At 38.6% G+C, this 15,957-nt stretch overlaps 1 protein-coding gene across 2 annotated transcripts in view; it reads right to left on the minus strand.

Moving 5' to 3' along the window:
• ERP44 (endoplasmic reticulum protein 44) overlaps positions 1–15,957 on the minus strand; it is a 48,333-nt gene that overhangs the window by 3,133 nt on the left and 29,243 nt on the right. For both annotated transcript variants that reach the window (XM_061448975.1, XM_061448976.1), the window contains exons 5-10: positions 13,880–14,064; positions 13,277–13,392; positions 9,486–9,543; positions 8,137–8,253; positions 3,218–3,329; positions 2,619–2,760 (exon numbers count right to left, since the gene is read on the minus strand). In XM_061448975.1, coding sequence (XP_061304959.1) covers positions 2,619–2,760; positions 3,218–3,329; positions 8,137–8,253; positions 9,486–9,543; positions 13,277–13,392; positions 13,880–14,064 — 730 coding nt within the window. The remainder of the gene's footprint in view (positions 1–2,618; positions 2,761–3,217; positions 3,330–8,136; positions 8,254–9,485; positions 9,544–13,276; positions 13,393–13,879; positions 14,065–15,957) is intronic.

Genomic DNA, 15,957 nt, shown 5'->3' on the forward strand with positions numbered 1-15,957 from the left:
CAAAACATCTTTGAAAGGCTCTCTAGTGCCTGAGCAACTGCATATACACTAGAGATAAGCACTAAGAGGATATCAGTGTAAAACTAATCTGAGATCATCTACTGTCACCCACAGCAAATGTGCTAAACTACAGCATCAATTTTATTTGTGAAACATCAAATGGACTAAAAAGCTTAAAATGAAGAGTTGAACTAATAGGTATTAAAGATGAGATTAAAAACTATGATGTGAGCACTATGCATGCAATCAAAAGGTAATATACAAAGAGACAGATTTTATAGGGAATCATTCATCAGATCAATTACTACATTTAGGAAAGAGGGACAAAGTGCGGCCAGATGCACTATCAGCAGCATTTCAGATCATAGAAAACTCCATGGATAAAATGTAGTATAATACAGAGTCACAGGGTATCACTATAGCAACATCTGTAACTAATCCGTGTTACAGTGATACTTTGAGGAGTCTCTTGCCTTCCTACCTAAGATCAGGAATTGGCACTGATGGAGTGAATGGAGTTCATTCCAACCCAGTTGCAGGGACAGCAGAACCCCTGCTCTGCCTTGGGCTCCTGCCCTGTTCTAGGTCAGGTACACTGCTGGATACATTCTCCTCCAATCTCTTGTCGTCTCCTAACACAGCAAGGGCATTCAGTGCCTACAGCCTCTTGTAGCTCAGCCAGTTCCTGCTGTAAAGCTACAATTGATCTGTCGAACCCTGCTATCACTTCCAACCTGGAACAGCAGAATGAGTAGGGCCAGGTGGCCAAAGTACAAGGACAAAATATTGGGGGGTGGTCTCATTCGCCTATGAAGTGGCTATTCTCCAAAAGCACGACTTCCCTACGGAGAGAGGAAATCTTTTAGTGGGCAGTTCTGAAAGTCCAATATCCAAACCCTGTTGGTTGGTGGCAGCACTGACATTACAAAACAGGGCCAGTTTGTGAAAGGGTCCAGAAAGCATACTGTAGTGGCAGAAATCACTACAGGTAGATGAAAGGCTCAGAATTAAGACTTTACCTATTACTAAAACAAAATAACCAACAAACAAAACGCCACCAAAACAAAAACCCAAACCACACACACAAGAATATCACCCCAGGGTACCTCCCACTCCAATCTCTCCTTGTTTCCAAACTGTTAGGTATTTCTAAGTATCAGCTGCATCTCCTAGACTAGGCGTGAATGATACTTTCATTAAGCAAATGTCTACAACCCTGATGTCTCTCTCATCTGCATTTGCATGTAACAACTGGTATAAAAACAAGCAAGTAGCTGTTCTGATTCTGAAAGCCTTTCACAGAAACAGGATGTTTAAGAAATGTAACATGAAAGTCTAAACTAAACATCTCTATTACCCCTAAGAGATACTCATTTATTTTAGGGCCGTTTCAAACGTGACAATAAAGATTGCTTTGAAAATGAAAATATCCCTCTCTGGGTTTTTTTTTAAAGTGCTGGCATGTGTGGTGAACACGTTCTTCCAAACAGAAAAACAGTCACTACCAGCGTTTCAACATTCATAGCTTTAGATGTTTGAAAAGCATTACTTGAGATAAATCAGAGATCACATTTTAAGAATAATCCTGTGAATAAATATGGGGAGAAGCAAGGTTTGAGCCCTCCTTCCAAACATCAACATTTCAGGTAGTGAAATGTCTCCTGCAATGGCAGAATTAGACATGGGGTTACATTCACGTTTCATGCTAAGTCTGAACTTCAAATCCTTGGCTTTGAAAAAAATGAAATACCCCGAGTTTTTGGAAGTATGAATGGGCAGAAACTCAAATCGCAAAGCCTAGGCATCTAGCCAGGAGTTAGCAAGCAGTGTATATGCAGGTACCTCCTTTGAGACAGAAACTGGAGATGAGCACAAAACCTGAAGACAGAGTGCTTGTCTCATGCCGAAAGCCCCTGAAGATAATGTTTACACATCTTCACTCCTCAACGGAGCCATGTGAGACAGAACATCTGCTTCCAAGGCAGTACAACATAAAGAGATAGACTGATGTAAAGAGGATTATCACAGTGGTATTTCATCTAAGCACCCTGATACTTCCCTCACTTATTTTTATCCAGATAACATGCCAATGATCCAAGCTGCACATCAAAATTTTGGAAAACGCACACAACAAGGATTTCTCTTCTAGGTTTAGACTAATGCAGGAAGGCTGGAACTGCACTGCAGGAAAAACCAAATCAGCAGGCTGGGAATTCTTACATGGTGCATTTTACATAATCATAATCAATGCATAACATAGCACTTAAATATTCCATGTAGTATTTTAAACCTTTTAAAGTTAATTGCTGTACCTAGATCACTAAAAATACCAAGCCAGGCTCCAAATGCCTAACTACTGTGGAAAATAGAAAAACTCTGACATCAAGGAAGAGCGGCATCTAGAGATTTAATGCGAGATTTTCTTCTTGCATAAAGCAATGCAACTGCATTTGACCTCACACCAATTCATACTGCTTTAAGGCTTTAAACTGAATCGTACATCGTCAGCCTTACTTAGCCCAGATTTATTCATCTTCCTACCATAGTACTGATTAAAATAAGAGCACGTCTTTTCCTTTGTTCTTTTCCAATTAAAATGCACAAAGAAACATACTTACGACAAGTCACTGAAGTCCGGAAAGACATACATGTGCCTAAAGCTATCGATGGCAATAACAGGGCAGTCTGCTGGAGTCTTCTGAATGTGGAGAAGTGGGTGCCTGAATTTATCACAGTCAGCATGGAGGAAGTTTATTGTACCTTAAAATTGGGATCAGGCAAAAATCCATGTTAAGATTATTTTTAATTGACTATTTTGAAATCCTAATCACTTTCGTAACTATTACACAGGTGGATATTGGACAGGTACAACATGCAAAACCTGACAACAGATTGAAATAACTAATATCACCAAAATAACAGACTTTCTTCAAGTGGTTTTGCCCACAATCCAAACTAAAGTTTTGTTGAATGCCCTCTCAATCTGCATTAAGTCATTTACACAAGAAGGATTTCTGAAATAGTTTCTTACTAATAAATTGTGTACCTATTTTAATCATTTCCAGAGCAGTTGGTCCTCACTGTCTGAAGTACATAAAGCCCTTCAGTCTCAAGAGCTTTAAAACTAGGATTCTGTTTGGCCTTTGCTTCCACTTTACTGAGTTGGCCTGAAAAAAATTACACTGGTAAAAAGAAGGAAGTAGGGGTTACTACAAACCTTTTTCACTTATTAACTGTCGTGCAACTTCCTGTTGGAATTTCTCTAAACTCTCCAAGTCATCTTTCATATGGAAAAGTATGAGAAAAGGAAGGCCTTCTTCTGTCAGTTCCTGCACACAAAGCAAACAACAGAACTCACTTGCTTAACAAGTGCCCTTAACAAACGATTCTAGCAATTTTCATATTCAGTGAGATCTCTACTTTAAACACAGCTGAAAAAACCCCCAGGACTAAAGGCCTTAACTGCTGACCCTTCATCTAAGGGTTATACAGTTAACCATGTTTCCTTCCTCTGTCATAATCAACAGATAAAACACGAAGGTATTTCATTACCCACATTTCAGTAAGGGATACACTTGCACTGGAATACTTGCTCAAAAGAAATAGCCCAATTCTGAGAAAACACATCATATTCATAGAGACAGCAATATGGCCTAAACAGCACAGTATTAAATGCTGTAAAAAGCTCAGGGTGTACTCTAGACCCAGTCCTTGGTTCATGCAGTAAGTTGGAGTTTTCTTCGCATAACACAATGAATAAGTATTTTTAAGTAACTCCATCCTGAAAATAGAAAGAGAGGGAAATAAGAAAGCTAACGACAGCTGCATCAGTTATGATCAAGTACTGTTCTTTGGCATTAAGTGCATCCTGACTTGTCATCTGTATAACACAGTTATTAAATGCACGGGCTAGTATATTACTACAATTGATAAAGAAACAAAACCCTTTATTAAACAGGCAAGCTTCAATTCCTCATAGAAATGCATTCTTGCAGCCCAAGTTCTGTTTAAGTATCTCTGTTCAGGGACAGCTGAACATAGGAAAACCCTGAATAATTTATTCAGGATGTTTCCCAAACAAAATATGAATGACACGCATTTGCTTGCTTCGAAAGTGATTTTTAGGCACCTTTGAATATCAGCTCAACTCACTACAGCCCAACTGAAGAAATAACCATTTATAATCTAATCAATGCCTACAGTCTTGCCTATCTTTCATTTGCACAACTGGTGTAAGAAGGGTTGCCACTTCTTTGATTCTAGCCAGTGTCAGAATAAAATCTATGTTTTTGGATAAATATAGCACTCATTTGTTCTGCCACCAAACAGAAGAGATTCTTCAGTTATTTTTTATATGTAGTAGGTTGGAAGAAATGCTTTTCATCTGTACCAGGAGCCAGCCAGTTACACAGTGTACATGAAATGGCTGTCATTCTCCCTTTAACGAAGTCTTTCAGGTAAGTTGAAGCTTGGTTTTTTAACAGCAGATTGCAAAGACCCTCATAACTTCAGTGCTCTTGATGAAATCCACGCTTCCCAATCCATCCCTAAACCAATCACTACTCATATTTGCTCATTCTCAGTTTTACACACGTGAATTTGCCTGGATCTCAGCCTCCTCTCTTTCGCCTCTTTCGTACCACTATGATCATGGTCTGTTTCCTCACTCGTTTCAGCAGGCACATTTCTAAAGGGAGAACCCTCAGGCAGATCTGGGTATTCCAGCTCCAAACTCCCCTTGTGTTTGCAAGCAGCTAAAAGGACAACTTCAGTGAGTTATAGTCACAAGATCAAGTACCCCTAGCAGGCTGTTAGGACGGCTGGCTTGAGAGCCTTCCTAATTGTGCCCTTAACTGGTTTCTATAAAGTACCTGCATTTGTTTGCTTTTCCATTCCAGCTTTCATAGCATGTCTTACTGATCAAGCCATGGCAAAGTAGAAGAGCTATTTCATTTGCTTTGGGCTGCTCTATCAAAACCTACCATCTCATTTGGCACTGAAAATATCCAAAGATTTTTTCCTTAGATTTGAGCTTCCAACTTCTGTATGTCTTTGAGAAGCTTTTCACCCTTTCAAAAACTTACAGTTCAGCACCACTGTTAGACCACATGGTTCACTGCATTCATAGAACGTGTAACTAAACCAGCCTGATTACAGGTTAAACAGTGATTTCTCCTGAATGATATTACTGATCCCAGCAGCCTTTTTTTGTCATGTAAAGAGACTGTCTCACGAATGGACAGCCTTCTCAAGCAGAAGACCTTGCTTCAGAGTTCAGCTGCTATGTATTGTCTAAAGTCACAATGATGAACTGTTCAGATTAGGCATCTTCCTGGCTAGCTTGTCCATGACACCAGATAATGAAAGCAATAAAGAAAATGAGGGAAAACCCTACCTGTGGTTTACAGAGGCTAATTTTGATTTAAAAATTAATTTAAAGTCTGTGGTAAAAGTTTTGTCTGTCCCATTTATACAGTATTCTAGTGCCATAAACACAGCTCAACAGTCACAGCACTTCATATTTTTAACCTGTAATATTGTGCAGTATGCATTAAGAGCCCATTTCAGTACTGTACCATTTCAGCAGGCAGAAGTACCTCAATTTTGGCATGTTTAATTTTGTTTGGGTACTGGCGGCACTGGAAGTTTTAAACAAATGTTGCTAGGCAAATCCTCACATTGGAGTTGTAAGTATGCGCCCAAGTAAACAGGAATTAAGGGTTGAGAGAACAACCAGAAAAACCACAACACAACACCACTGATAAACCTTGGCTTCTAAGGCTCGGGATCCAACTTCACCATGGGAAAAGTACATTTAAAATCCACTGCACACTGCTAAAGACATTAACATGTGGCATCGTTAAGATACTGAGTTGCAAATGAAGAACTAAAAATTGTTCAAATAACAGAACCTTCCAATAAAAACTGGTGGGGTTGATTAGAAGATGTACTTAAACCATTTTGTGCATCCTCTGTGTCGTGTACCCTGATGTGTTCTGTGTACCCAGAACAGCAGCGTTACGTACACTGAAGGCTCAGGATAAAAAAGCGTGCAAACTGAGAATGAATCATGACTGATCTTTTGGTTTTTAATCCAGTGTGGACAACATGCTACAATCTATCAATTATGTACCTCACCTGAGTTTCTGGCAGATGCTGTGGATATGTACAAATACTCCTCCTGAGGTACTATAAACTTGCTAATTTTCTAAAGATTTTTTTCCTGTTGGTTATTTGTACAAAAACATTTGTAATATGAGTTGGAAATAGATGAAAGAGGAGTAAGTTACAAAAGAAAAGCTTGTAAAGAAAATAAGGATAGCAAGAAAAGAAGTATCTGAAAGATCGATCCCAAATTCCATTTCATGAATTACAGCTAAAAGAAGAAATGTGAAGGAAAGAGCATGTGAAGCTAAAAAGATTAAGAAGGTACCAGTGCTTAATCACAGACTGACACACTGCTGCCACCCCCCTAATCACATGTTTTTTATGACAATTCCCAGAAGACTGGCAATTCCATAGCTGTTTCATATGCTTATTAGATAATGCTTTGGAACTGTTTTTCCTACTACTAACTTCAATATTAAATTTTAAAAACTAATTATAACAAAAGGATAGTTAACAACTATTTTACTCTTTCAAACTGTCATGGACATGCTGACACAGGTATTTTCTACCCTGATTGAAGCATTTTTCAAGGTCATTGTCCTGGGTTCAGCAGTAGCATAGTAGCTGGTGCAGTGCTGTGTTTTTGACTTTCAGCCCGGGAACAGCACTGATAACACCGATGTTTTTAGTTGCCGCTCAGTAATGTTTACTCTGACCAAGGACTTTGTGAGTCTCATGCTCTGCCAGCGACAAGGGGAAGCCAGGAGGAAGCAGAGACAGGACACCTGACCCAAACTGACCAAAGAGGTATTCCATACCACAGCACGTCATGCCCACGATGTAAACTGGGGGCAGTTACCCGGAACGGCGACATCACTGCCAGGGTTGGGCTGGGTATCAGTCGGCAGGTGGTGAGTGGGTGTGTTCTCTCCCCGTGTTATTTCCCTTATCATCATTATTAATATTGGTGGCAGCAGCAGTGGTTTGTGTTAAACCTTAGTTACTGGACTGTTCTTATCTCAACCCTCAACCCGTGGGAGTTACATTCTTTCAATTCTCTTCCCCATCCCTCCAGGAGCTGGGGGGAGGAAGTGGGGGAGTGAGTGAACAGCTGCGTGGTTCTGAGTTACCAGCTGGGCTTAAACCATGACAGTCATAATAGCCACAAAAGCACTTAAATAACATTTATGTCTGAATCTTAATTCAATATTTAGTCATAACATCTATATAAACAATATATACTTACTTTAGATGAATAATACATTCTACTCAGGGTTTAACACCCCTATACATACTTATAGAACCATAGAACACAATCATAGAATAGTTTGGGTTGGAAAGAACCTTAAGATTATCAAGTTCCACCCCCCCTGCCACGGGCAGGGACACCTCACACTAAACCATGTCACCCAAGACTCCATCCAGCCTGGCCTTGAACACTGCCAGGGATGAAGCATTCACCACTTCTTTGGGCAACCTGCTCCAGTCACAGTAAAGAACTTCTTCCTTATATCTAACCTGAACTTCCCCTGTTTAAGTTTGAATCCATTACCCCTTGTTCTGTCACTACAGTTCCTGATGAAAAGCCCCTCCCCAGCATCCTTGTAGGCCCCCTTCAGATACTGGAAGGCTGCTATGAGGTCTCCACGCTGCCTTCTCTTCTCCAGGCTGAACAGCCCCAACTTTCTCAGCCTGTCTTCATACAGGAGGTGCCCCAGCCCCCTGATCATCCTCTGAACTTGCTTACAGACACATACATTCCAATACAAATACATTCTCAGCATCTAAGTGTCCTCACTCTATAATCTCTTACTTTGGGAGTGTACAAAGCTACTACAAATCTGCCTCTGGTGAGTTTCAAGTCTAACAAAAAAGCTCCAAAAGAATGAAGAGACATTACCTAATAGATAATTTCTGCCAAAAGCAAAGCATGTAGAAAGGTCTTCGGCATGGATTAGAGACCTTGAAAGAGATGATTTGGTTTTGAGAAAGAAACCCTAAAAACAGAATAGTAGAAAAATTTCTTACCTCCCCATTTTCAAATGTAATTTCTCGAACAAGTGGCACACATTTATCTTGTGTCCACGCATAAATCAAATCAAAATTGGTTAGTGAGCCTAAATACACCATATCTGGAGCATTTTCCTGTTGAAGAGAAAAACATACTGGTTGAGAAACAGTAAAAATGACTTTCCTACCTTCAAAGAAGATTACCTACCCAATAAAGCAACGGTGTCCATGTAAATACTGAAAGCCAATCTTATACCAATATTCAACCTTTGTGCATGCAGAATTTCTATTAACTATGTCACAGAAGTACAACAGGAAAATAAGTATTATGTGATTATTTATGCAGTCAGCTTCATTTTTTAACACAAATTAAGAAGAAATGAAAAGATACTTTGTTTCCAAATTTGGAATGCTTCTAATTTTATTATTAGATTATTACTAGGCTATTAAGACTTCTGTTCATTGAGAAATAGTATCTCTGTACTTGAAACTGGTATTTTATACTTGCTTTGCCAAAGAGATATGAATAAATAGTTTTCCTTGATTTGCTAGTGGTTTTAACTCTGATTTCAGTGTTTCCATCTCTAAACGTAATTACAATTTTGGTTAGCATGAAGCAAAGCACGACTTTGCAAGCTGCGGCCATGATTAAGCACATCTTAATTCAGAAACACCACATAAATTAGGTAACCTAATACATTCCAGTTTTGCAGAAAAAGGTTTGAAACTCCCCTCCCCCTGGTCTTTTTTTATCTATTTCTCATTTGCAAGCAACTCTTTCCATACCTTAAATTTGAGAAGGGAGCAGATTTTCAGATATGTTTCTAAAAAGCAATTCTTGCAGATTTTCTTCTCTACTGAATTTTTCAAGTAAAATTATGTATATGAAGAGTTTGTTAACATATGATTAATTGTACTAATTCCATTTCTTTTAATGAAGAGAACAGCTCTTAACCCCTGGGGGCTAGTGACAGGCAAGTGACAGAAAAATACTTAGCAACTGTCACTTGCTTTGAAAACCATGTAGTGCACCAGCCGATGAACTTCACAGATTAAGACTTTTACAGAACACAAAGTATCTACACACATAATGAGTTTAGTGTGTTTCTATGGGGAAAAAGAAATACTTCTGGACACTGACATTTAAAATTACAGGTTTTATGCATTTAACTGTCAACAAACGAAATAAAGATCTCAAACATTTAGAAACACTAGTTTCTATGATCCTATTTCTCACACTACTTAGTGATGAAACAAAATTAAGATTTGAGATGCAGTAACATACCGAGTTATCTGAATATAGTCTCCATTCGTTCATGCTCACATATAGTGACAAAAAGCAGAATAAAATACATAGTTACACTTACCCCTGGTGGCTTGTAGATTACATTGTCTCCGCTAAATCTCTCGGCTTTTGAAATAGCCCTACAACAAACCAACCAGTAAGCATGTCTCGGTACAGACAAATGAAATAACTGAGATACCAAATACCGTATTTTAGTTTGCTATCTTCTTTTACTTCAAAATTTGAGAAATAAAATCCTTGATCTTTAAAGTAAACTGTAAAGTGACTCCACAGAAACTTGGCCTGGCTAGATACAAGGGCATTAAGGAAGTCAGCAAGATTAGAATTGTGGACTAAAGGAATCAAAGTGCAAGTGATGAATGCTGGTACATTTTTGGGTAAGAGACCGTCAGAGAAAAATGTTAATGAAATTAACAGAATCATGTAATATGAAAAAAAATAATGTAAATTTAAAAAAAACACAAACACCTATTGTTAAAGAAGGAAAGGAAAGTTGATTCTTGTTGACATTTACTCTTCCTGCGCCATGCTTACCCTAGAAAGTTACATCTTATCTACTCTGATAAAGAAGGGCTTTGAGGTGCTCTACCAGAACATGCAGTGAGCAAATGGATAGCAAATAAGCCCACACTGTCCATTTTACTCTCAGAAGAGGTCAAGAGAGCACAAGTCACAGCATGCATCTTCTAGCCACTGATGATATGGTATGCGTGTACTTTGAGAACACATGCAATTCCTCCTTGGTATTCAGTTCACTATGTCACCTTACTAAGTGTCTTTCCTGCCTCTGGAGTATTTTGCAATTCCTTAATCCCAATCATAACACAGTGCCCTGAAAACTGCCAGGCTGTACCCTCAAAATTATCATCTCTTATTCAAACAAATGGGAACAGCTATGCATCCAACAGGAGACAGAAGATCTCAACAAAAATAAAGCCTTTCGCCAGCTTCAGATATGTAAAGAGGCCTGCCCTCTTCTCTCCCATTCCTTGCTGTTCCAACATAACTCATGTTGGTACGACAGAGCTGACTGGCTGCATATGCCACAAAACAGTAAAATGAACTACGTGTTTTTCCTTTTAGCATAGGTTAACAGAAAGCATACCCAACCTCTGGTAAAAGTTAGCTAAAAAAAACACAGTTTGAAAAAAAACACATAATGTTTTAAAAAAAAACATCATAATGCTTAACTCAAAGTCTTTCACTGCTTAAGAAGAAAGTGACAATATAAGAGCCACCTGCCTAACCACTGCTTGGTAAACTAATAATTTATAACAAAATGTGTGCCCTAGGGGTAAGCCTGTGGTGGACCCCCAAAGGTCCTCCACATCAGTAGCTGCAGTTGTTACTGATTTGCCTTCCCCACTCAAAGTGGGGACATGATGGGAAAATCCCAAATGCCTGAAGATACACCTTTTTAAAACAGCTAACAAACTGGAAACACTTCAGTCTGCACTTTGTCTCTTCTCAAAGTGGTAATGTAGGTGAACATCTTGGAAGCACATAACCCTCCTGCCCCATTACTTGCTTGCTAACATGCAATTAAAACAGTTCCTAGATTAGTCACACTCTTTCATGAGCTACCTACAGTCCATCATAGCACCTTAAGAGAAAAAAATGTTTTTCTGCTGCTTGCTTTGGTTTTCTGCATTTGGCTTCCTATACTCCGGCTCAATGGCACAAGGCCATTCTCTTCCATGTCTACTAACATATACCCCTCTCCAGTTCTACTTTTAAAATCATAGAATAGTTTGGGTTGGAAAGGACCTTAAGATCATCTAGTTTCAACCCCTATGCCATGGGCAAGAACACCTCACACTAAACCCTGTCACTCGAGACTCTGTTCAACCCAGCCTTTAACACTGCCAGGGATGAAGCATTCACAACTCCTTTGGGCAACCCATTCTAGTGCCTCACCACCCTCACAGTAAGGAACTTCCTTATATCCAATCTAAAATTCCTCTGTTTAAATTTGAACTCATTACCACTTTTCCTACCACTACAGTTCCTAATGACCTCTAATAATCTCTTCATCAGTATCTCTCTTATCTCCTGCTTAGAAGTCTTCCTTCACTAATCTTGCTCTGCACTCACCTCAGATCTTAACAGAACTGTAAGGAACAGTTGATTTAAAAACCATTCTAAGCATCAAAATGATCTGCAACTAAGTACCATTTTAATACAGTTTAAAAATATGCTATTGCAAATACCTAAAGCCAGAATAATTTTTGCATAGCAGGGAACCGTTCTGCCTTGACAGATGTTGATGTAACTTCTTCCTGTTAAACTGATTGGTTGAGTTTATTTTAGCTCACTAGAAGTTTGGACGTGACAGCTCACGTTACCTTGTATCTTCCAAACCAGATACCTGTTGAACTTTGTCCATAGCAAAACCAAAAGCCCCTCCCAGGGGCTGTTAGGATGCTCAAACAGAAGTGGTCAACTCGTCAGTGTCAGCTCCCCATGAAACATTTTGATATATATATTTGGAAATAATCTGAATAGAAAATACTGCTATATAGTCAGCATCTCCCTCGGAAGTCTTTTCCCATATTATTTTTAGGAAGCTCAAGAGCCACAGCAACTCAGACATGAAAACATTTAGCTTCCAACGTCACTGTCTGGAAGGCCACACTGTCAAACACTGTCAGCTCCAGGCTAGAGAGGGGATGGGAGTCTGCAGAAGAGAATAATGACAAGCTTGCAATCTGTAGTTACATGGTCAGGTTACAAATAATTAAATTCTGATTTGTTCCATTATGCTTGCTTGTTCCTTATGCCTAGAGAAAAAACAAAAAGCCAGAAAACCCACAGTAACTACCCCAAGAATGGTGTCTGTCAAACAAATGCTAACACTGAGTGGTGGGAGACTATTTCTCGTTATACATGGTCGACAAACATTAAATCAAAGATGAACAGACTCAAACAACAGAAGAGAAAATATTAAAGTACTGTTATCTTACTAAGGATTTTTTAAAAGCATTCTTGAAAAGAATGAAAAATCATAAGGGTGGTGCAAAAGTAATTTAAAATTCTAGTAACAACTCAGACTGGCTGCCCTGAGAATAAGCATGGATAAACACATCAGAAAACATCTGAGATAATGGCCACTCTTTGGGGATAAGACTGACAGACCTACAGGCCACAGAATTACAAAATCTGCGTACAGATACATTGTTCTCTCACAGCCAAGGCTGCTTACACAGTCACAGAATACCTAACTAGGAACTGAAGGAAAGCCACACGTACTCCTGCACATTACAAATACTTCTCCCACTCCCAACACAAGGTCTTCTCCCCTGACACCAAGAGGAAATGAGCAAGTAAATACTGAATTGTTCTTTACAGGAAAAAAAAAAAGGGAAATAAGAGGAGGAGGAAAAAAAAACCCACACTATAAAAAAAGAGGAAAAAAGCTACAAAAATTGTAATTCGTTTAAAGAAAAAAAAACGAGGTTAAAAACAAAGGAAATTTCTCATTCTGCTAAGATGATAACATTTTTATCAAAATGTTTTCTAACTCTTCTTACTTATTCTCCTTTCCCTTCAAAGTAGTAGATTTTTGGGACACAACTGTCTAGCACTACCCCCTAAAACCTTCCCAGTTACATTTATATTATATTGCCAGAGTGAAAAAAATAGAAATGAGGCAAAAAAAGAAAGTTGGATTTCACAGTAGACATTAAGGCTAGGAAGAGTCTTCTCCTCCTATCCTTTCTGTGTATTTAGCTGTTTAAAGTCTAATCTCTTCAGTTATGCTACATTGAAAGTATTAAATAAGTCCAATTATTAACAATGTATTAACATAATTTCAATAATGAAGTCATGCAACCAACAAAATTTAGAACTTACCCAAAGGCAGACAGGAATATGCAATCATCATGCAAAATATTCGCTACTCTTTCAAAGGTTCTGTAATTGTCAGTGTCCTTTTGCTCAAAATATCCAACAATATTTCTTCTGCTGCGCTGTAAAAACAAAGGTTAAATTATAACTTACCTCAAATTACCAGAAATCATTACTCCCTAAGGATATTCAATGCAGAGGTGCCATTCATTCAACAGTCAATAACTGTGCAGAAGTAATTTCTTTTCCGCCTTCTCAATATTCAGAAGCATCCTTGTGAGTATTTTTTCCAGAGAGAAATACTAGAAGTGTCTTGTCAAACACAAGATACTCTTTTCAAATGATTAAAAGTAAAATAAAGTCATTTGGTAGTGAAGTTACCGTAACAAAATGTGGTTGAAAGTGATTATATTTGAATAATTTGAAATACTGGAAATGATCCAGTTTTCTATTCAGCTTAAAAATAAGCACTCACAGTATTTCTGAATGGGAAAAAAAAAAAGTAAATATATAAGTAAATATATTCTTCAAATACATTGTGTTTCACCACTCACCATTAAAAAAATAAATGTATATTTATCTAAAAGGAATAAAAATGGTAAGACTTACATCCAGAGAACTAATTTCCTCCATATCCTGGACCTCCCGAATAGGGTTACTCTTCTGCTGCCTTATATAATCTGCTATTGCTGTCACAGATCTCTGGCCCCTGTATTCTCTCTTCATCATCATTCCATTCCGAAAGAGTTTCAGGGTTGGGTATTTGCTTATCCTGTATCTCTGAGCTATATCCGCTAAAAAGAAATAAAGAAAACAAAACTAAACCCCTACAAATACAGAAAAACACTGAGTATCTTACACATGTATATGTGTGCCCACAAGTGGAATCCCTGAACCAGTACTTCTGTATCTTTAAACAAGAACAAACTAATAAACCCCCCGTCCTCAAACAAACAAAACCCCAAACATACACACACTGCTACAGTGGAGAAAACAGACAGCAGCTACAGTATTCCTCACATGTACTGATCTTCATAAAAAATCATGACCAAAATCTGCAGTAAGCAAAGACTTGACTTGGTCAGCTATACTCATTTGGTACACTTCCTGTTAACAACTGGGAAGTCCAATTTAAGAGCGTAACAGGAACATAAGAATCTCAAAAGCTTGCCAAATCTCAGTGACTTAATCCACCTGAGAAAACTTAAACTAAAATAGGCGCTGATTTTATTAAACTCGCTATGATTTTATCTCAGTTACACTGCTGGAAATATAACTGTTATGTCTCAAACTTTAGAGAACATGAACCCTGCAAAGTATTTCTTGAAACTGATGAAGGCCAGAAAACTTCTGTTACAGTTCTGAGCTGCTCAAGTTTTGAATAAACACAGATTTTCAGGTTTCTAAATGAAGGCAAATACCTTGCTGACCAACCAGCGTCAGCATTCCCTTCAAGGCTGGTCTTCATTCACATCTATACATGCAGCCCTGCCTTCTTCTAGACTTGTACCACACAGAACTTCATACAATAAAATAATGCGTAGCTGTGGTCATTCAGTGTAAGAGCACTAGCTATTTTCACCTTTATGTAACAGGTCAGTTATTTAAGTCCAAGTTATTTGTTCCCAACACTTGCAAATATAAAAGATGAAAAAAAAATAAAAATGGAGAGAGGTTTTACAGTAAAATTAGAAAAGCAGTAAAGAAAGGCAAGCAGAAGCAATAAAGCCCAGTTTTCCATGAAACATGCATCCTGTACCCCTTATCTTCAAACACAACTCAGGCAATAATCTGGTTCTTTAATACACCCAGAGTACTTCAAGCATCCGTTTGTCCTTCTTCCACTTTGGTTAACCTCTGGGACATAGCAAGTTGCACCAGGTTCTGCAGCTAGCTCCCAGCAACACACTTGACATGGTGTCAGCTGAACATGGGACACAGGGAAACTTACACATAAGTGGGAAGTGGTTCATGGCATACCAAGCAGGATCATCAGCCCTAGGTTTTTACAGCAACCTTTTCTACAGCACAGGAACTGGGTTTGTTCACCTCCTATATCCAGCAATTGCTTTAATCAAATTTTGTAAGTACTTAATAGCTTTGAGCGCTCCTCCCCCTTTCTGTAGCTGAAGTTCAGCAAAAAGCCTCAAGGAGTTTTTATGAGGAAGGACTGGAGAAACGTGGTAACCAGATGCGTTTTAGATTCTTAGGGAAGTAAGACTAAGACCAAACAATAGAAACAAAGTGTCAAGTAGGACACAAGCACTTCCTTTTTGCTTTAGCTTTAATTATGATGCCCTCCTGCTCACTCCTCCCCTAGAAATGTATCTAGAAACAAAAAATCTCCCAGCCCCTATGAAAATGGTGTCTTTTATTACAGAGTCAGATGCAGTTTACCTAAGCCTCAATCATGTTTGTACCTAAATCCAACTAAATCCCAAAATATGAGCAATCTGCTCACTTTCCAGAGCTGCTTAATCCTTTGAGGTGACCCATTCCAGTCAACCACACCTGCCCTGCTTCCCTTTCTTCCTTTCTCTCTCAAGGAATGAGATGGTAAACCTCTACAAAGAGATTTATCTTTGGAGATAAAGAGACATTTCATACAGTCAACAGAGAGAGGAAGGCATTGAAAGTGTAGGCTGAATGCTGTTCCTTTTCACTGACTCCTTAGGAAGAAGTCAAAG

The sequence above is a fragment of the Pezoporus flaviventris genome, unplaced genomic scaffold (assembly GCF_033815535.1).
Source record: "Pezoporus flaviventris isolate CSIRO_AGI_PZ_B2104156 unplaced genomic scaffold, CSIRO_AGI_Pfla_v1 ptg000007l, whole genome shotgun sequence".
Lineage (NCBI taxonomy): Eukaryota > Metazoa > Chordata > Aves > Psittaciformes > Psittacidae > Pezoporus > Pezoporus flaviventris.